At 39.5% G+C, this 23594-nt stretch overlaps 1 protein-coding gene across 2 annotated transcripts in view; it reads right to left on the reverse strand.

Annotated features, from left to right (window-relative positions):
• PLPP1 (phospholipid phosphatase 1) overlaps positions 1-16954 on the reverse strand; it is a 121500-nt gene extending 104546 nt beyond the window's left edge. For both annotated transcript variants that reach the window (XM_061189263.1, XM_061189262.1), the window contains exon 1: positions 16488-16954. In XM_061189263.1, the coding sequence (XP_061045246.1) occupies positions 16488-16545 (58 nt within the window). In that variant the 5' untranslated portion in view covers positions 16546-16954. The remainder of the gene's footprint in view (positions 1-16487) is intronic.
• Positions 16955-23594: the final 6640 nt, after the last annotated feature.

Consider the following 23594-nt stretch of genomic DNA (forward strand, 5'->3'; position numbering starts at 1 on the left):
AGACTCAAATGTTGAAAAATGGGGTTAAATGCATTATGCTGAATCCATATAATGAAACACTATGTATTTCCTAAGTACAAATAGCAAAATATATTACAAACTATATACCTTTGGGGAAAGAAACAAGATATAAGAAGTTCCTCCAGTGAAAAAGTTATTTTAACTTGGAAAATCTATGAACATGGGACCTCCCTGGTGGCGCAGTGGTTAAGAATCCGTCTGCCAATGCAGGGGACACGGGTTCAATCCCTGGTCTGGGAAGATACCACATGCCGCAGAGTAACTAAGCCCGTGCGCCACAACTACTGAGCCCACGCGCCTAGAGCCTGTGCTCCATAAGAGAAGCCACCGCAATGAGAAGCACGCACAGCACGATGAAGAGTAGCCCCCACTCGCGGCAACTAGGGAAAGCATGTGCACAGCAACGAAGACCCAACGCAGCCAAAAATAAATTAATTTTTTTTTTTAAAAAAGAAAATCTATAAACAGATACACAGGAACATTTCATCAAATATTAACTACTGTATCTTTCTTCAAAGGTTTATCCAAAGCTAAAAGATTTCAGAACACAATATAAGATAGTGGGGCTTCCCTGGTGGCGCAGTGGTTAAGAATCCATCTGCCAATGCAGGGGACATGGGTTCGACCCCTGGTCCGGGAAGATCCCACATGCCGCGGAGCAACTAAGCCCGTGCACCATAACTACTGAGCCTGCGCTCTACAACCTGCGAGCCACAACTACTAAAGCCCGCGCACCTAAAGCCCGTGCTCTGCAACAAAGAGAAGCCACCGCAGCGAGAAGCCCGCGCACCACAATGAAGAGTAGCCCCCCGCTCACCACAACTAGAGAAAGCCAACGCTCAAAAGCAAAGACCCAACGCAGCCAAAAATAAATAAATAAAATAAATAAATTTTTAAAATATATGTAAGAGTGAATCAGGGGAAGGTTCCTCTTTGAAACATAGTTTCTACAGAGTTTATTTAGTCTTTAGCTTAAAGAAATTGACCTGTAGGGTTTTATCTCGGTATTATTTAAGCTTATAAGACAAAGCATCCTGTGTTCAGGTGAGATCACCTGATTAAGTTACTTCTCTCTTTGAACCAATGAGACTTCCAGTCTCAGCAATACCATCCACAAACCTCCCTTAACCAATGAAGTCTCCCTTATTAGCAGCTGGGCAAGAGACAACTTCTCCCGTTCAGCAGGAAGACCTATATTCCAAAGAATAAAAAGTGTATGTTTACTATCATACTGATTCTTGACTAAAGCTGGCACTCTAATGTCTTTATAGAATTTCTAGAATAGTCATTGTCTAGAAGGGTATATACATAAATTAATTCCTCTTTAGAGACTGTGTATGGTGGTAGTTGGGGGGCAGATATTAAATCCTTTAAGGAGACTGCTTTAGCAACTGAACTTGTAGAAAAGAAACCTGACTGACTTGATTTCACCATTTTGGTACAAAATATGCATAAGAAGTAATTCAAGAATCAAAACTACAAATAAATTTTAAATAACCAAATAAAATCCAGACCTGAGACCTCAACTGCTTTTAAGAGTTCACATGCCCCCACCTATAAAAAAAAATGTATTGTGTATTTTAAATCTTAAAAGTATTTATGTGGATCCATCATGTCTAGTCTGAAATTATGCCAAATGGCAAGGTTCCAGAAACTAAAATAAAGTTATACTAAGGTGTGTCTCAGAAGGAAAACATAAAAACTCTAACTTTGGCAGGAAGTTACCAAAGTGGCATATCTAAATTAGTAAGCTTTGTTTAAAACACACACACTTTTTTAAAAAGGCACAAAAGCCAAAAAGTTTGGTAAAATTCTTTTTTTAATAGTTATTATTGCAGTAGCAAATCATATATCCGTTTTCCCAAAAATCTATGTTTGTACCACTCGAGTTATTTTATACAGAAGATAAGCTGCAAGAAGGAAGAACTCCCGCAAATTATTCCTTTATGGCTAAGAGCAAACATGCAATGCTGAAACTACACAATAAACAGCAGCTGCCATGGGAAGCAAGAAAAAAAAGACAGGCAGATATTAGTTTGTTGAATGCCTACTAAGTACCACGTACTTTATTTACATAGATTCTCATTTATTCCTAACAAATCTGTGAAGTAGACAGTATTCGCTCCATTATGCAAGTGAAGAAACTGAAGCTCAACAAGACTAAATAAGAATTTGTGTGACCTGAAGCAAGAATACATAGCAAAGCAGAATTTTGAAACCAAGTCTACCAGGCTTCATATCCCAAACTCCACCACATTTGGTAACAGTTGCTTTGGAAAACAAGGATATCAAATAATCCAGTGTTCTCAGTAAAGAGGGTTCTGTAAGAGGAGTTCAACTATTCCTATACCGTTGACCTAAAAATGGTTCCTCTATCTGGCAAGATCCTTCTTCCCCCATTGAGCATATCACAGGAAACCATGACAACCTATTATCCCAGACTATTGGCTACTACACTCTCCCTTCTAAGTGCAACTTTTTAAAAGAATTACCAATAGCCACAGATTTCCACTTCACCAACTACTCACTTCTCAGCCCACCCCAATTTATTTTTTTTAACAGTTTTTTTTAATAAATGTATTTATTTCATTTATTTATTTTTGGCTGCGTTGGGTCTTTGTTGCTGCACGTGGGCTTTCTCTAGCTGCTGCGAGTGGGGGCTACTCTTCGTTGCAGTGCGTGGGCTTTTCATTGCGGTGGCTTCTCTTTGTTGTGGAGCATAGGCTCTAGGGGCACGGGCTTCAGTAGTTGCGGCTCGCGGGCTCAGTAGTTGGGGCACACGGTCTTAGTTGCTCTGTGGCATGTGGGATCTTCCCGGACCAGGGCTTGAACCCGTGTCCCCTGCATTGGCAGGCGGATTCTTAACCACTGTGCCACCAGGGAAGCCTCCAGCCCACCCCAATTTAAAAATGGCTTTACATAAGGTTATCAATGACCTTTGTGTAACTAAACCCAATGGACACTTTCCAAGTGTTATCTTACTTACATTTCAGGAGAATGTAGACATTGTTACCACTCTCTCCTTGAAGCATTCTCTTCACTTGGCTTTCCAGAAACATTCTCCTGGTATTTAAAGTGTTCCCTCCCTCTCAGTCTTGGTATTTTTCATTTCCTCCAACCAATCTAAAAAGTTGGTGTTTCTCATAGCTCAGTCCTAAACCTTCTTTCCTTTTCACTTTATAACTTCTGCCTGAGGTTTCATCAATTCTCATGACTTCAATTACCATGAATATGCCCAATGACTCCCAAAAGTCAGACAGTTCCTCTGAGCTTTCGACCCATTTATCCAAACAAGGACTTGATACTTCCTCTTGGAAATTTCAAAGGCACCTTAAACACAACATGCTGAAAACCCAATTCACTATCTCATCTCCATCCCCCTTCCCATCTCAAATGGGTTCTCTCCTAGTGCTCCCCAGCTCAGTTATTACAGAAACCAACATCTATCCAATTATGCAAGCCAGAACTTTCAGAACTATCTTTGACATTTCTCTCTCTCTGACTTTCCACTTTCAATATGTCACCAAAACCTGTCCATTTTACCTCTCAGATACCTCACAAATCCCTTCAAACTTTTCTCCATTTCCACCAGCACCTCTTTACTTTCACTACCATTATCTCATTTGGACGGCTGCAACAGCCTCCTAACTGATCTCCCTAAATCCATTCTTTTCCAGCTTCAATCTATTATTCCTCCCTGCAGCCAAAGTCATCATTTTAAAAAGCTACCCTATCCTCCTTATTCAAAACCCTTTTTATAAACTCTCATAGTACCCATACCTCTCCTTCATAGCACTTATTGGTTCATTTTTATATTTATTTGTGTGATTATATGCATCTCCACTGCCTAAGACAGAGCCTAGCACATAATATGTGAAGAACTAATATTACTGGAATAAACAAATGCCTACTATGTAGTGGACATTGCATCAACAGCCAAGGAGAACATACAGATGAAGACCCAGTCCTTTTCAGATAAAGAAACTGAAGCTGTCAACTTGGGTGATTTACCCTAATGGTAGGTGATAGAACTAGAATTCAAACTCAGACCAGTATGTTTCCAGTGTCCATATTCTTTAACTTTTATGCATCCTATCAATATAATTCTGTAAAATTTTATACATTAGTAAAAATAAATGGAAACTTATTTAGTATCTTGATAACATACAAAATATTTTAATAAAGTTCTGTTGAAATTGCAAAGTAACACCCTACATTTAAACTGCTTTAAAATAATACAATAGTCCATTCCCCTCTTATTTTGAGTAATTATAGTTTGCACAGATATGATGCTAGCCCCCTCAAAAAGTACCCATTCACCCCCTTTATTATACACAGTATTAATATGTCTTTATCTCCTAGAACATAAACACCTTCTTCTGAATTATATTCAGATAATACACTAAAACATGCCTATGGCTAGCCCCTATATGAGCTATAACATTTCTGCCACAATTCTGTTTGATGTACCTGACAGTTCAAAATTTCAAACTCTTCTGCTTTTAATTTACAAAATATTCAACCAAGTTATGCTGTCTTCCAATCTCAATATTTCATTCCTTTTTTAAAAATTTGATTGATTGATTGATTGATTTTGCCACACTGGGCAGCTTGTGGATCTTAGTTCCCCAACCAGGGATCGAACCCAGGCCACGGCAGTGAAAGAGCCGAGTCCTAACCACTGGACCGCCAGGAAATTCCCCTCCAATCTCAATATTTCATTCTTAATTATGAAAAGTCTGAGGACATGAAGTAAGGGTAACTATAACAAAATTTTTCCAGCAATCTGCTTTTTTCCTAGTAAATCCTAAACATAGGTTGAATTATAGTTGATCAATCTAAAGGACAAATTCCTTACTTCAGGAAATTTAAATCACTATAAATGTGACCCTTAGATTTATCCAACTGAAAATCAGAACCTCCACTACAGTCTCTGTACTGGGCAGCAATCTCAGGCCTTGTGAGGTACATCCTCATGATTAATCCTACTGGCCCTCTTCCTCTCAAAGAAGCTTCACCCTCTCCTGACTTCCTCTTGGAAGGTAAAGACAGACTATAGCAATATTTACTTCTTCGTTTTTGTAAACGTTCCTTTTCCTCACTCTCCTCTTTGCCTCCCTTTTTATCAGAAGACATTAAGTTAGCCAAAGCCAACATCAGGGCCTTTGGGCTACAGAGGCTTATGAGTTTAAAATTTCAGTCACAACTACTCAATGTTTTTAAGTGTAAGTTTTAAATTATTAGCAAACAAAAAATATAACTCTTAAATAGGACTCAATTTTGTCAAGATTTTCTTACAACTTCGGCCATGGTATTTTAATTATGATGTACATATTTCTAATTGGTGGTGGGTTTCCAGGGCTACAGGATAGACGAAATTCCTTAACTGTTCAATGATAGCTATATCCCAATGCCCTACGTAGTAATGAATCATTCTGCCAGCTACAGCTAAACAGTAACATTAAGGTCTCACCATTCCAATCATTAACTGGCTAACAAACTGCAAGGCTAGTACTGAGGAAAACAGAAACATAATCCTAGATTATGTTATTATTTTATTTCAAAGAACATCTCTCTCCTATTTACTATTCTGCAAGTCACTGGAATAGAATATAGCACAGGTGGATATAAAGTTAGAAGACATTCCCCTGGCATTTCAGATCTTTGCCAAAAGAATTTGATAGTCTTAGCCGAAGACAAATTGCTGTTGATACAGATGACAATCTCCTGATACTAAGCAGACGGTTAGAATTGTGGTTTCTTTCTTTTTTCGTTTTTTCTTTTTAATTTGATAGTAGGTGAACATTATTCTTTATCTTTTTTAAACCTGAAAATCTCCCTTCACTGAAATTTCAGTGAGTCTGACCAAATTATATTTTGCTTTGGCTTCTCAAGGTAGCATATGTTACCATTTCTCACAATATGGCTGACATAAGAGTAACCAACTAGTTGCAAGATTTCATGAGCCATTTGGTCACTGATAAAGTCATATACCTATGTGTGGCAAAAGAAGAGACTCAAGCAGGGGGCCTACATTACTTTGTATCAGGGCCCATTTTTCCTATATCACTACTTCCTGAATACTTCAATCAGTCTTCAGCTTTTTCCTATTTTCTGCTGACAACACTCACTGCCTTCATGGCCAGGCTAGATTTATAATTGATCTCCTGCAAGTCTGCTGCAGTTGCTCAAAATGTCCCATTTACCATGTGCTCTTTGTTTTCCTACCCTGAGTCCAGTGGTATCAACTGCTCCAATATATTCTGCAGCTACTGACTCTCCTTAATAAGCAAGGTTTGCTCACCCCTATGATCCGGAGAGATAGGCAAGGCAGACATTATTCTCACTATACTTTACATATAAGTAGACGAAGGAGCCCAAGTGATCTTGCCCATGTGATCAGAGAGAGTAGCAGAAGCAAGACTAGAATTTGACTTCCAAGCCAACCTCTTTCACTACCAGACCACACTTTGAACCCTTTAAAAAAAGTTACATAAACAAAATTGTTATTCAGTGAAAAATCATCCACAATGTCAAATCCTAATGCAAAAACTTATCTTCTTAAAAGGTAATTTATTTATTTATTAGATTTGGTTAGTAATTAAACTATATTCAATGGCAGAACTTAGAATCTCTCTCATATTAATGCAGATATCCAACACTAGCTATAAAGTTGAGTATTACCCATAACTTGCCTAACAAGTTTTGATAACATCACAAATTAAGAGACCTTTTCTCCAACTGGGCCACTGGGTTAGACACAGACAATATTTGAGAAGGAGCATATTCAAAATTCCTCTCTTGTATCAATGCCATTTTAAAAAAAGTAAAATACAATAAATGTCACTTGCTTCTGCTGCACTGCATAACCATGCTAGGTATATTTTCTAAATCAAATTGGAATGTCATTTGAAAAAGTGTGGTTTAATAGTTTTTTTAAGAAAAATATTATAAAAGTATGACTTTAAATTACATTTAGTCATACATTTAACAAACTGCCTCTATGAAGAAGACTGTTACCTAAAATTAGGACTATCCAAGAACACTGCAGATGGATGTGATCACTATATACATTTATTTTTAAAACTCTATGGAAAGAAAAAAAGGAAAAATTCTTATTGATCAAGAGAAGTTCTAAGAACTGGTTATGTTTAGCTGTATTGCAGCTGTACTTCAACCTGTATTGCAAGTTATTAGCTTTTGACCAGTTTATATTCAAGAAATAAAATCTTCATGTTTTAAAATGTGAGTACTAAGTGAACTTATGACTATCTCAACCATGCCATTCCCACTTCACACACACCTTTGTTTATTCCTATTTCTAGACTGCTCTTCTCTCTACAACCACAAACATTCGTTTGGGTACTTTGTCTATGAGCTGTGGGAATACTGCTTACCTAGAAGTAAAACGAGAAGATCTGAGTAAGGTATCTGATTCCAGAAAGAAACAGGTTAGAAGTAATCAAAACATCTCCCATAGTGATCTGGACACTAAAAACTGAAATATGAACCAGGTTCCAATTTAAATGCTGCTTAAACTGAAGCTAGAACTACACTAAATAATGTTCCAAAAGAAAAGTCACCAGCACATGGTATCAAGTTTAAATAACAGACTGGGTCAGTGGTACTAAATTGGTTTATTAACTTAACAATGATAATGATAACAACAATAGCACAGGCAAGGAATACGCTGAACACTTCACATACACTGTCTCATACATTATCTCATCTAATTTCACAGCACTATGAGGAAGACACTATTATCATCATCTTTTTCCACATTAGATGACAAAACTCATAGAGAGTTGAAGCAACCTGCCCAATGTCGTACAGTTAGTAATAGATGGAGTGAAAATTCCAACCCCAGAAGAGTGGCTGCCTCAAGTCTATTGCCTACTCACTCAGGCAACAAATATCTGAATGCCTACCATGTGCCACGCACTTCCTAAGCACCGGTATTACAGTGTTTCCACCCAGTAATATAGATGGATTCTGAACTATCTACAGGAATTATTTCCAGAATTTAGCACTAGCCAAGAGTGATGTTCCCAAAGGTTTACAGTACCTCTGCTGGAAAGTAAAAGCAGTGGTCTCAGGAGAAACTATTTTGAAATACAGACAGACTTCATTCAGATTCCTACTTCTCTCCCCTTACAGTGTTCTGTGTACCTCTTGGGGATGGAGACCCTATCTCACTCACTCTTAGTAACCTAAGTGCTGTGACATATCAGGCACTCAACTTACCATACAGTATTGTCATTGTTATGAGTCTGTCTTCCAGAGTAAGCAAGAAGCTATTTGAGATCCATGGGTTTTGTTTTATTTTTTCACCCATTTTTGTATTACCAGTGCTAGGGCATACAATGAGGCTAATACCATAGGCTAATACCATACAGTTCTGTGATGATTCATGAGTTTATGTAAAACATTTACCAAAGGCTCATTTATTCATTCAATAAAGAACGTTTTTCTTCTCTTCTTCTCATTTACCTCAAGCACCTAAGCAGCCAACCCATCTCTCTTCCTGCTGACGTAAATGAACCAAAAGGCAAGGCAGAACCTGGCTTAACAAGCTGCCAATTAACTCAAGAGCTCATCCGCTACACATTTCCTATATGTCATTTTCCTGGGCACTCCACCCTGAAAAAAGACTCAGGAAACATTTCCAAGCAGTGACAACTGAGAACTAAACCATGAGGCTCTAACTATATCTGCTGGAATGAGTTACGAAAGGTGACTCTGAACTCTATACACATGACTCATGTGAAATGCAATGAAGGACAAAGGTCTTCTTTTACTGGGTAGAAATGCCTACGACAACAACGTATTTGAAGAAGAAGTCTGTGGGTATGCTACTGAACAGGGCAAATCAGTTACACCTTCCAGTATGACATACCCTCCTAGCAAACTCTTAGTAGTTATTATGCGTTTGACTTATGAAAACTTAAAGTGCCTCCTTTGGACAGCAGACACACGCTCAAAACATGATGAGCAGAAACTGACTCTGCAGCCACACCATATAGAATATAGTCATAAAACATTTAGGCCACCTAAAAACCACTGCTTTTACAGCCAATTAATTCCCTCAATCCTTCATTCCTCACCCTCTTCATTTCTGAAATCTGGACCAGTCAATCTGAATTCAAAAGCTATAATCCTTAAAAACGCATTTCCCAATTCCCAACCATACCACTTCTTACCTGAGTTACACTGGGAGTTTCCCAACTACTCTAGGCCTTAGTTCCATCATCTACAGAATGAAGATGAACAAGCTATCCTCCGTGAGTGGGTTTTTTAGAGACCTCACAGCCACACAGGGCCTAGTGAGCACTAAGTAAATGTCAGTTACTATTATTACCCACTCTGACATTTAGAAATAAGTTACAAAATTCACTATTAAGAATATCATGGATACATACTATATTCCAGCCACACTGGCCTCTTTTCTGTTACAAATGCCCTTTGCCCCTTTAGCCCTCAACGCCTGCTCTTCCCTATGCCTGGAATCATCTTCTTGCAGCTCCTCCATGACCAACTTACTTTCATCCTTAAATCTGAAATCAAAAATGCCCTCATCAGAGAAGCCTTCCTTGAGATTGCCACCCCCCAACATCTCACTCTTCTAACCTTGTTTTCATTCTTCCATGGCATTCACAAACATCTGTAATTGTCTTATATATTAGTATAGAGACCTTACCTATCTTTTTCACAGTGATTATTACAGCTCCTAGCATTGTACTTAGCACATAATAGCTAATAAATAAATAAATGAAGGATGTTGCAAAGTCAGATATTTTAAAAACTTAACACTGTGTTAAACACAACATAAAAAATAGTATCAGGTAAACATATATCAAAATAAATATCTGAGGGAATTCCCTGGAGGTCCAGTGGTTAGGCCTCCACGCTTCCACGGCAGGGGGCCTCGGTTCGATCCCTGGTCAGGGAACTAGGATCCAACAAGCCGCGTGCCACGGCAAGCAAGCTAGCAAGCAAATAAATAAATAAATAAAACCTGATTGGAAAAACAGGGGTAAGAGGGAGAGGGGGTATGAAGAGGTATTACACAATAGCTTTTTCTTTGCTGCCTGCTTAACTGCAGATAGGAATTCAAACAATAGAATTTACACAAATGAGGATGCACAATTAAGGTCATTCAAAAAATTTAGGAATATTAAGTCTACTCTTTTACATGGTCACTCAATCATTTCCAAGGCCTGGGCAATAAAAACAGTGAAGGTGACCAGAGTGTGGCTAACTCCATTTTCTTGATTAAGTTGAAATTCAGGACTTAACCACTGTATAAAGTAACAGTTTTTCCATTTGTTTAATTACATTCTACCACAGACTATACAGATCGATTTCTACCATAGCTGGGATTACCACTACCTGAAGATCATATATGTGGTTTTTACATGTGACTGATAAAACACTACTATTTCAAGATGTTCTGTAAGCTTCAAAGACATTCCATGAGTACTCATGGGAAACGGTTTAAAGTTTGTGTTTTTGTCCCTATTACAAAACGATGTTGATGTTATTTTTACTAAAATAATGATGTTGTTATAGTAGGATTATAGATGATTAATTTTATTTGACAGACATATTGTGGACATTAAGTGCAAGGCACTGCTCTAAGCCCTTTATATATTGACTCATTTAAGCCTCACAACAACCATACAAGGTAGGTACTTTTATCATTACACAGCTGAGGCAACAGAGGCACAAAGAGGAAATTTGCCCAAGGTCACACAGCTAGTAAATGGAGCAGCTGGAATGTGAACCTAGGCAGTCTGGATCCAGAGTCCGTCACTAGACTGTGCTGTCTATCTAATGTTTTAAAGAAAAAGTCATTCCCAATGTTAGACTAGTTTCAGTTAAGTAAAAAACAACTCTGAGCCATCTGGGCTTTAAACCTAGACAGCAAGAAGGTTGAAGGGAAGAAGGAAAGCAGGCTGGAGTGGAAAAAGTGAAAATGAAAAATAAGGTAAGTAGAAAAAGAAGAGGGCCAAAAAGAAAGAAGAAAGTTACTTGTAACCACTGCTCATAATATCTGAATGAATGCTTTTTCGGAAAGAAAATAAAAAAAGAGGCAAGACAGTGTCCATATAATCCCTAACTAGCTTATTATATAGACTGTATATTTCCATCTCATATGCTGAATTAAGCCACCTAAATTAGGAGGAAACAAACAATTAACACTCCAAATTCCTTTCCATAAAACTGAAGCTACACGTTAACTGGTTCACTTAAAATGTGGGTGTTTAATGACTTACAACCAACTTCTTTTTTAGCAGGGTAAACAGTAACAATTTAAACTTTAATTTCTTATCAAAAAGAATTAGAATAATTCCACAAGCTAAGTAACACATAGGAAACTTTGGTAGAACTCAGCCAAAAATGACTAAACAAGAAAGAAATTAATAAAGATTCATAGCATGTCCATGAGTTTCCAAAAGGATGTAATTCAAAAAGAATATAAAGGAAAAAATTACTTTTCATAAAAGTTATAGAGGGGAATGCTCTCTGAATATTTCCATACTCTATTCCAAGCAAGGTAAATTTAAGTTTAAAGTCAACTGTATAAAACCAACTAGAGCCAAATACTATCAATTTCCTCCAGGCCTCTGCTTTTGTTCCAAACTAGCCATTTAAAGGTAGAAAAAGCCTTGCAACAGGAGGCCAGTCTGACCCAAGAATATGCCAGTTTGACAAATTTTTGTTCATCTTTTGAGATTCCTTCTCTCTCTCTGTGGCTGAGAGGAAAGAGAACAGTTACATAAAACAGAGAAACAAGCACAGTAAACTTTCATCAGAAGCAAAAGAAGTTTGCTGAATAGAAGTTAACAGAAGTTGAAATGGCAAGTAGGATAGGCACTATGTCCTATTTATTTATTTACCTCTTTGGTATCTAACAGAATGCCCAGCACCTACTAGATAAGAAACAATACATGAGTGAATTCACCCAATAATGAGTGAATGAACAAATAAATGTTAGGAGAAAAGGGAAGGCTGCAGACTATTTAGCAAGTGAGACTCTTTCATTAAGTATTTGATTTTTCCTTGAGAAAGGGGCCCAGAATCAGGGTCAGGAAAGGGAGCACTCTTGAGGGGTACTAGTTAAGGGGCAGGATGATGTCAGCACAATTACTGGAGAAGAATAAGTAACAGGGATTCCACAACCACCTATGGCTGCCAATGTTTTTTGCTGCCACATTTTCCCCTAAATTTATTGACTCTGATTTGGCATAATGACGAGACCACATTTGCAGCATGCTGAGGTAACCATGACCCCCTCCATTCCGAGAAAGCCCATGTTGGGGCCCATGAGTTGCTGTATCACCTGCTATTATGGGAAACTGTAACTGGTGTCAAGTGCAGAAAGGGAAGTTACCTCAGATCTGTTTGGACATAACATGAGTATTATCAGTAGGGCCCTGGAGAGAAAACAGCACATCCAAATAAGGTTTTCAAGAGAGAATTTAATGAAGGAATCATCTTCAAAAGTATAGGCAGGGTTTAGGGAAAGCAGCAGGGGATGGTGGACTACTCCCACACCAGCAACATGAGGAAGTCATTATCATCTCTAGGCCTAAAGGGGCAAGTAAAGGGTTACCAGAACCCAGAAAGATCTGTAACTGTAGCTGGCTGGCACAGAAGGCCACTGAATAGAAGCTGTGACCTACTCACAAAACACAGAACAGCTCTGGCAACACAAATCCAGCAGGAGTAAACTGGCTCTTCCAGGCCTCCTGCTCTTGTCCCATTGGTCAAAGCCAACCAGAAACCAAAAAGCAAGAGCAGGGTGGAGAAAAGATCTGAAGGGGCAAAAGGAGAATATACAATACAGAAGGATATTCCAAATGACCGCCACCCAGCAAAACACAGGCACATAAAAAGGTTTTGCCAGTTCCACCCAAATCTTCTAGGCATCATGAGAACCTGCAAAAAAGTCATAAACACAGGTACTTATTTGGGTTCCCACTGCCCTATATCAAGTTGAGGAAGAAAAAAAAAAAGATTCTAAGAGTAGTCCTAGGTAATTTTTGTCATTTCTGCATCTCTAAGAATAAACAGACAACCCTTTTATCTATAATGGATCACATCTAGAGCAACTCTCTTCTTTGTACTCAAAGGCCATCTATTCCATACCTTCATTATTACACTTATCATGATGTGTTGTGACTCTTGTTTGTTTCTCCCTCATTAGACCCTGAACTCCTTTAGGGCACAGATTGTCTTATTCATCTTTGTATCCCTAGCACTTAACATGAACTTGGAACAGAGTTAGCCTTCAATCAATGTGCACTGAATCAATTAGTGGACTCAGTGTCCATTAACTGGCAGCCCAATGCCAGGGTGCATAAAATCTAGAATGACCCTCAGCAATTAAACACTAATAAGTTTTATTCAGGACATGGTTTAAAACATTGAGCAAAAACACAGCTTTCATACCAGCCCACTACCATTCTCTGTAGAGCAGCTTTTCTTGTGTGCTCAGATGGTATTTATGGCCTTTTCTACAATCATAGAACTCATTATCAAAAGAGCCAGAGAAAGATGGCAAGACCATGCTCCATCTCAGAAAGGAATCAAATACACATCATCTCTCAAAATTCTCACTCTTCTTCCAAGAATTGACCAGATCCACTAAAGGAACTAATAATCTGGGTATATTATGTGGAGGAACTCATGTTTCACAGCAGTGATAACACTGATTTGGGGTAGAAACGCGTATACACATGTGCGCGCATGCACAACCCACACACCCCCCCACAAGCATGTTTAACTATCACTTCAACAGACGTCACCTTCTGTAATATTATAAAGTAGCCATGTAACACAATCACATAATATCAGCATATCAAATGGATACACTATATGATGTTGGGTGATCATTAACAGAACCTGGAACATATTCACATTATAATTATGAATCACTTTCACATAACCCTGTACTTATGAAGTGCTTAATCATCTTTTTGTTGCTATAGTCAAATCTCACCTGTAGTTCTCCAAAGAAAAAGAAAAAAGTTAATGCCAGGTTGATAACCCTCTTTGAGCTATCACGATTTTAGGCCGCCAATCTCCTGCTGTCAGTAAGGTGAATGAAAACCAAATTTAAATTTTGGTTTAAAGTGGACCCTTAGACTCCACTAGAAAGGTGAGTTTGCTATAAAAATATATTATCTCCCAAAACTCAGCATGAAAATGCTCTGTATCTCTAGCATCACTGTTCTCCTTCATTGCTGCTTGTAATGGAGTGTTGATACTGTTAAATCTAATGTCATCGTATATACCAAATTAAAATAACACTTCACTTTCTATTTAGGAATAGGGAATTCTGGGCTTATCTTGACAATACACTGAATTACTTTAAAACTCTAGTAACACAAGAACAGATAAAATGTGTTTCAAATAGATCGGTGTAAGTATCTGATACTGATACTAAATGCATAAGTCCCCAAAACAAGCTTTTTCCAAAACCATCAAAGATACTTAAAATCATAAACACAATTTTATCTTTTTTGAGAGTCGTCATAAATTCTGCAACTGTCAGGTCCATGCAGCAATAAAATTACTCTTACCTCTATAGGACAATTATGTGATGTTTCCATCATATTGAAAATACAGACTGCAAGAACCTACAATTTATAAAGTTGTACTGCATATAGGTTCCTCCATTATACATGAATTAAAACAAAACAAAACATAGATTTACCATATGGCTTTCTGTTTAATAACACTGAGCTACCTCAGAGCAGTATTATGTTTCGTCTATCCTGGTTCAGTGTTTGGCCCAAAGAGAAAACATGACGTGTGTTTCATAAATTACCAACTCCCACAAGGTAGGAAAAGGGGAAGTTTATATATAATTCTGACAGTACACAATATGTGGCAATGACAGAATAATATCCAATATATTAGAATTATCAGTCACTTATGACTAAACATTTTCCTCTCCCTTCACTATAATATAAATGAAGTCTAACAAACCTCCACTAACATTCAGTACAAGTTAAAATACATTTTTAAATATAACATCTTTACCAAGGTAAGCTTTTCACTGAAAATAAATTTGAATATATTTAATGTAATTATGAATATGTCCGGACATCTGAAAGGATCACTTGTGCTTCTATAAAAATAGTGTTCCAAAATCGTGTTTCCCTTTCCTAAACTGAATTCCTAAAATTCACTGTGGAGCTATATGGTAAGTGTCTTCGTAAACAATAAAGATGCTTCATAAAAAAGAGATTTTTCCTCAAAAAACAGGTAACAGAATTTGTAAAAATTCGGCAAGACTGCCAGCACCTAAATGGTCAGGTTTGAGGCAAGAGAGTGGAATACCGGATTAAAACCGGGGGAAATTTCCTATCACTGAAAAGCCATTATGCAGACCTGCATCTAGGATGCTAAAGTCACAGCTCTCCAACCAACGCTGAGAACTTGCCAATACCATTACTTCGATACTCAACCATGAGTAGGACTACCCAAACATCGAGCAGGTGTTCTTGTTGTCGTTTTTTCCATAACACATAAATAGTTCAAAGATACTGCCTTACACAACACATACTGAAAAGGTGAAAATCTCTCCTCCCAACGCCTATCGCTTGGCCAAATGACTTCAATTCTTTCTCGTCAAAATAAAAGAGCAACTGGCAACCAGAAGACCCACAACTGAACTCTTCTGTCAGAAAGACAACGCCAAATTTGCTGCAGCCAAAGAAATGTCTAGTGCTCCTTCTGGGCTCACACAGGAGATGGAAAGCTACACAATGGCAAGGTCTGTGCAGAGAAGGACACAGCAGGTCTGGGGCACACCATCCCCACTCCAGCCCCAAAAAAGCAAGGTTCTTCAAACCTATAGGCAGAAACCTGGCATCATCACACCCACTTACAGCCTGACAATTTACAAGCTGGTAACACCTTCTAATTAGGAGAGTTCTAGTCTTTTATAGACGGAAATTTAAACGGCTTCCCACAAGTAAGATAAACCTGGCACTGGCGCCAGTTACTGAGAACCCCCAATGCATCAAACCTCCTGTTTCGCTACTGAACCTGATGAGCCAGTGACCAGGCTTCCCTACAGCCGAGAGGGGAAGAGCCTACCCTCCGGGCTGGGAGTGGAAGGGGAAACAGAGGTCAGGAGAGCAAGGGATGGAGCGCAGAGGCGTGAACAGCGTCCAAGCAGGGTGGGCTCAGAGCACCGCCGGGCGACAAACAGCAGCGGCCACGCGGGAGCCGGGGTGCGGGCTGCGAAGCGGGGTCCCCGGGCTGCGGAAGCCGCCCCCAGCGTCTCGCCCGGCACAGCTCGCGCGTCAGGCACACACACACCCCCACCCCACGCCCGCCCGCGGCTCTCGCCGAGTCCCCTCCCAGCGGACACACACCCGCAACCCACCGGTGCACCCACACCCCGGGCTCGCGCGCACACGCCCCTCCGGCCGGCGGCGCGTACGTACCCAGCAACACGCAGAGCACATCGAGGGCCACGTACGGCAGTCGCGTCTTGTCAAACATGGTCTCGGCGCGGGCGGCAGACTAGGCACCCGGTTCACGAGACCGGGCCGGGGACTGGCGACGGCTCCTCCCAGCCGGGGGAGAGCAGCCGAGGCCTGCCGGGGACCCTGCGGCGTTCTGACGGGCAGCAATGGCGCCCGCGACCCCTTCCCTCGCAGCTCCCGCAACCACTCAGTCGGGGCCGAGAGGCTCGTGTGCCAGCCGCGGCGGGTCCGCTGCCTCAGGCCCTCCTCGGTCGGCCCTGGCCTGCCCCGGCTGCTCGCTGTCCAGATCCAGGAGCCGTCTCCAACAGGCGGGGCGTCCGGACTCGTGCTTTAAGGATGGGGACCGGTAGGGAGGAGGAACACGGGCTCGGCCCCTCCCGCGGGGCAGCGCGGGACCCGCCTGCGCGCGGCCTCACGGGCTTGGGGAGCGCAGCAGAGGCGGAGCGGTCAGTGAGGGGTGACGGGGCGGGGCCGGGGAAACACCAGGCCGGGGCGCGCCAGCCAATCGGCGCCTCTGGCCCCGCCCCGCCCGACCTGCGCAGCCCGCCCCCCAAGTGGGCTGCGCGGCGGACGGGCGGAGCGTGGGGTCACCTCCCGTGCGGTGCGGGGGGTGTTGCTCAGATCCACTTTCTGCCGGTGGTCGCCTAATCTGGCCTCCGCAACCCTGGCCGCCGGTTATTGCTGACTCGTGGGGAGAGCTGGACCCTCGACCCCGGCTGCCTGCCAGCTCTCCTCATGGGGATTGGGTAATAAAGAGGAATGGGGTAGTCAGTGACAAAGACTCTCTCCCTGTCCAAACTTTAGCTAGGCTCCTCTGAGCCCTCTACTCGCCTGGGCCTCCATTGAGGCTTTCGAATCTGGTAGGGCAGAGCCCCGTATTAGCGTGAATTCTAAGTCATCCCTGTACCCTTGGTATCTGGTTACTTTTCATATGTGATCAAATTCCTTTATACATAAGTCCTTTAATATATGTCCTTGGCCTGCCTTTAAGCAGGAATCCCCCTACCCTTAATGTCTTCTCTTAATTTTCCATCCACTAACCCGCTCACTCTGCTTGTCTGTTGGCTGTAATAAACTCCCAGATGTCTTTGCTGTTTTCGGAGTTGAGCACAATTGCTTTCTCCTGTTGCAAGTTATGACCCCCTATTGCAATAGTTTGGAATAAAGTCTTCCTCACCACTTTAACAAGTGTCAGAATGAGTTTTCTTCATTCCTCTCACCCCTGATTCCAGAAGGACCCTAGCAAAATTTAGTAAACTCAGTTTCCTAACCTGTAAAATTGGGAAGTTGATAATCCCTGCTCTGTGTTCCAGTCAAGAAGTGATAAAGCCCAGAAAAAATACACATGAAAGTGTTTTCTAAAAGCTTAAACCCTCTACAGATGTTAACCATTGGTATCTCTCCTCCTCATTCATAAGATGTGAGACAAATTGAAAACTGTTACCTAGTACTTCTGACTTTGCCTGCAAAACAGTCATAAAATCAGTGGAGAGATACTATCACCCTCAGGGAATCTGAAGCTCTTGCCCCAAGTGATCCCCCAACAAGCAAAAAAATGTATTTGAAGAAGCATGTTTTTCTTTAAAAGGAACGTGAACATTGGATTTCACCTTTTGTTTAAATATCTTCTGAAACCTTTAAACACTTTATACCTGAGAAAGATGTGCCATTGTTTATTCTCTGACTTCCCTTACTTCCAGAGTTACAGGGACCCCAAATTGCAAGGCCACAGTGAATTGAACTTACTTGTGGTATGTGTTTGGCATGTGTTAGCTGAATATCGTGATAGAAGTGTGTTGGTGTACAGGAGGCAAGCAAGGGGACGGGGTGTTCACCTGGGAGCTCTGGAGACTTCACAAGAAGGTGAGAGTTACATTGTTCTTTCCTGTCTCTCGCACACCAACAGCCATTTTCTTAGGTGAGAAGCTAGTAAAGAAGACAGTTAATATATTAAGAAATGTTTTCCCTTTGGAGGAGTTACAAATAATAGCTTTAAAAATAGATCAACAGGAAATTAATTCCCTGGCGGTCCAGTGGTTAGGACTCCGCGCTTTTACTGCCAAGGGTCTGGGTTTGATCCCTGGTTGAGGAACTAAGATCCCACAAGTCGATGAGCGTGGCAAAAAAAAAAAAAAAAAGATCAACAAAGCAAAGTCCATTAAAATGCATTGTCATGCCCTGTGATTTTAAACGGGATCTGTGCTATGTGCAGATTATAAGCAGTAAGTCTTCAGTTGAGAGAATGATTAAGAAATGTCATTTTGCTTTGAGGTGGGGGGTTTTGTTAGTTTTTGGGGAGAGTGTTGTTTATTTGTTTTGGTTTATTATCATGATTGGGTTCTAGTGTGATCACTAGAATTGAGAATGAGTTAAATAACCTTGAAATGATGGTGAAAATAATAAAAAGGAAACACTGATTATATAGTGACACCATTAACACCCCCTTGGGGGTAGGTACTAGTGTGTCCCTGGATAGGACATGAAACCTTAGAGATTTTCTTAAATGCCTAGCAAAGTTTGTCCTGGGGTCTGTATTTTTGTCTCTGTAATACAGCCATCAAATACAAAAGCAAAATAGAGTGGGCTTGGGAAGAATAGTCCTGAAGAATCTCTGAAGAAGAGAGAAACTAATTTCCTCTCTTCTTTTATTACTAAGCATTTTGAAAAGGAGACTGTAATCTACAACCTCCGTTTTAATTTCTCCTTAAATACTTGTGTAGTCTCACTTCTGTCCCCACTCCTCTACTGGCACTGTTCTTTAACATAGTGTTATTGGTACGTCTCCATCTCTCTGTTGCAACAGTGCTTACTTCTTTTTATTTTATAAAGTTTCTGCACAGTAATAAGAATAAATTCCTTTAGAGCATTTGTGTTTGTATGTGCTTATGTCCTTTCTCCCCACCTGGACTGAAGCAAATATAGTGTTTATTATACTCAAAAAACATTGTAAAACTAAAACAATTAAAAATGTAAGTGTCTGGTTCCCTAGTACATGTGTCTCCCCCCCAAAAAAAATTTCACAATATGATATAATCCTTTTTGTACTTATTGTCAAAGCTATTTATTACCTTATTAAAGTTTTTTATTATGTAACATTTGATACATAAATATATATATAACATATAAGTAAGTTATGAAGCATAATAATAGACAACTGGGAATCCACTACTCAACTTAATACCTAGAGCATTGTGGTATCACTGAATCTACCTGTGTGTTCAATCCCTTTCTTGTTCCCTGCTTCAGGAAAAGTAACCACTATCCTGAATTTTGTGTTTATCTTTTTCTTGCTTTGTTTTTTCAAAAACACATGACCACACGTGTATGTATCTCTGAAAATATATATTGTTTAGCCTTCTTGTATTTTATCTTTTAAAAACATTATGCCATATATGTAGTTTTCTGCCCTTGATTTTTTTCACTCATTTCTTACACCCATTCATGTTGCTGCAATCATTGCAGGTGTATCATATAAATGTATCATTTTATTCATTCTTCTGACAATGACCATCTGGGTTATTTCCATTCTTGCTATTACAAATAATGCTGCTGTGAACATTCATGTACATGTCTCCTGTGTGGAATCGCTAGCTGTGGAACTGCTGCATCATGGGGTATGCAAAAATCCAACTTCACTGAAAAATCCCAGATTGGATTGCTAAGCGGTTATACCATTTTACTCCACCCCCACCAGTGGTAGATAAGACTCCACATTTACATCAACACTTAATATTTTGAGATTTCTTAATTTTGGGTAATTTAATAGATATAGTCTATATTTCAACATAGTCTTAATTTGCATTTCCCTGATCACTAATGCGGTTGGGCATCTCTTCCTAAATTTATTCAACAAAAACGTTTCCTCTTCTGTCAATTGCCTATTCACATTTTTGCCTGTTTTTCTATTAGGTTGTTTATCTTATTTTTATCAAACTATAGAAGTTCTTTTTATATTCTCAGTAGCAATTCTTTGTGTTGTAAATTTTTCCTTCCAATATGTGGCTTGTCATTTCACTTCCTTTATAAACAGCTATGTGACAGAGTTATTGTAAATGTAATGTAAGCAGAAGTCTACTGGCAGATTTCTGTGAAAGTTTTTACTTTCCTGACCAAAGGAAAGGGCTGGTTTCGCTTCCCTCCGCTTCCTACCTTCCTTGAACATGGACATGATATTTAGAGTTACAGCAGCCACCTTGTGATCATGAGGGAATGGTCAAGAAGAGGAACATCACTGGTCTTTTTAATCTTGAGCTACTAAAACAACCAGCAACTTGGCTACCTCCAGATTTCTTCTAATGTGAGGGAAAAAAATTGCTTAAGTCTCAAATATTCACAACTGATACAAGGCTCAAGAGTACTTTGATTACTATTTCTGAGAAATCACATATCATACTACTCTAAGAAAGCCTTTTACTTGAGCTAATTTAATTGAATTTCTGGTCCTTGAAACCACAAAGCCCTGAATAAAACAATTTTCGTATCTAGAATGGATGTTGTAGAATGGTTTGAGCATAGAGGCAAAACAAGTGACATATTCTGGGGTCTTTGAGTAGGAAAGGCTGTGAAACAAGGAACTCACATTGAGGACTAGTAGAAGATAAGGTTCTAGAAGGTAGGTTATAGCACTTTGTAGCTTTAAAGTGTGTCTGGAGGTACAAATACATCACTGAAAATACATAGCGACATGCTTAAAACAGTCATTTAAAACAAGTAATCTAGTAGTGAGAGGAAGTCATAATCTCTGCAGTGGGCTGTAAATTCAAGATGAATAAACCTTATTTTGTAAACCATATTTAATTTCAAGTCCTTTTCTGTGTTTATTTCCATTTTGTTATCTTCTGTGGTTCCTAAAATCTTGTTTATGGCTTCCAGCCCTTTTTCACCTTTGTTGCAGAGTATTAAGGGGAAAGTCTTCTATTATAATTGAGCCAGTCTACAAATGTGAGGAAAGTACTTGCAAGAGTAATTCACCTCCGTAAAAGGAGGTGAATCCCTAGGATCAGAGTTGGAGGCCTTGTGGGTGGACAAACCAGCTCCACCAAGATATTCTTCCACCAAGACTCTCCTTCAGTGTTAAGCTTGGAGGGCCTGAGTTTTCTGTTTGTTTTTTTAGGAAGACAATATTTCCTTCATCGGCTTATTGTGATAATCAAATATAAAAATGTAGGTGCAATTGCCTTGCAAATGTCTGATCTAGGCAGACACACAATACATATTTTTTCAAAAACAAAGATTTCTGTGAATCCACATCTATTATTTCTGCTTCCCTACCACCCACTCAAACGCAAATTTACCATGGTTCCCTAATCTACCAAAGAAATGGGGCTGGTCTCGCTGAGTTATTCTGGTCTCAGGTTATCACCACTTCCTTTCTCTAGGATGCTCACAAATTATTCCTTTAACCATCTCTTAAAATAGTATATCACCAGAGGTAGAGAAGTTAATTGCCTATAAAATATCTATAGCCTTAAAGACATCATATATTTTTTTCTTAAAAAAAAAATCTTGAGTAGGATTGCCATCCAGTTACTAGTCTTTAATCAGACTCCACCTTCTTCAGCTGTTTTAGAAATCATACTAAAATTCTCCCTTCTCTCATCTTTTAATTTCTTTTCTTTTCACAACCCCCAGTTTGTGCTTTGTTAAACCTCATCCCTGTATTGATATAACTGGTTAACTCACCTCCTTAAAGCAAAGGGAGTAAGCCTTCTTCACCTCTGTATCCCCAGCTCCTAGAGCTGTACTTGGCCCAATGAAGTCACATGCAGTTTTTGTTGTTGTTGTTGTTAAATTGCTTGAATAAACAAATGAACAGAAAACAAAAAATAAACAACACTCTAGGAGAGAGTCAAGCTATGCCCCCCATGCTTTCTGTTGTTGTTCTAGCTTTTTCCCCCCAAATTTAAGCTTGTCTGGGGGCAGAGGTGAGGAGTAGGGTTAATTTTCCCTCCGCTCTTCTTACAGGCTCATGACACCACTTTATAAGTATATTTTTGTGTCCTTGATAATGTGAGCTACAGTTGACCCTTGAACAATTTGGGGGTTAGGGGAGCTGATCCTCAGCTGAAAATCCGAGAATAACTTTACTGTTGACCCTCCGTATCCTAGGTTCAACATCCATGCATTCTACCGAATGGGGATCAGGCAGTGCTATAGTATGCATTTAGTGGAAAAAAACGAGTATAAGGGGACCCGAGCAGTTCAAACCCTCGTTGTTCAAGGGTCAACTGTACTTTAAAAAGTGAATCTTTCCTCCCTCCTCACATTTAAAAAAAAATTAATACTAGTATTTTCCCAGATATAGACAGTTTTATGGTATTTAAAATAAAAGTTCTAAAAGGAGGTCACATGAGACAAACACCTATTCTTATGTCTAAATTAACAGTGGAGATTATCATATTAAGTGAAGTAAACCAGAGAAAGACAAATATACGATACCGCTTATATGTGGAATCTAAAAGAAAAAAGGATACAAATGAACTTATATACAAAACAGAAATAGACCCACAGGCATAGAAAACAAACTCATGGTTACCAAAGGGGAAAGGGGGGAAGGGATAAACTAGGAGTTTGGGATTAACAGATACACATTACTATATATAAAATAGATAACCAACAAGATATATAGATAGATAGATAGATATCACTTTGCTGTATACCCAAAACTAACACAACATTGTAAATCAACTATACTTCAATAAAAAAAAATTTTTTTTAATAGTGGAAAAGAGATTATTTCCTGTAAACAACCCCAGTAATAAATATCATAAACTTAAAAAAAAAAGTGGATCTGTCCCCTTCTAAGTGACTGTATTATGGAATACTCCTGATTGGACTGCAAAGGAAACTTCCCCTGCTTTTCTTCCTCATTAAGATCAGAGTCAGAAAAGCATTTCTAGGAACTTCCTAACCCTCAGAGCCACCTTCCCTTTCAGAGTTTCTCACATAACGAATTTCAGCTTACCTTTGGATTTTTAAAACACTGCCCTTTGTAAAATCTATGGCAATGATACTCAAACTTTACACATTAGAATCATCTGGGGCATTGGTTAAATACACAAATTC

Source organism: Eubalaena glacialis, chromosome 4, assembly GCF_028564815.1.
Source record: "Eubalaena glacialis isolate mEubGla1 chromosome 4, mEubGla1.1.hap2.+ XY, whole genome shotgun sequence".
Lineage (NCBI taxonomy): Eukaryota > Metazoa > Chordata > Mammalia > Artiodactyla > Balaenidae > Eubalaena > Eubalaena glacialis.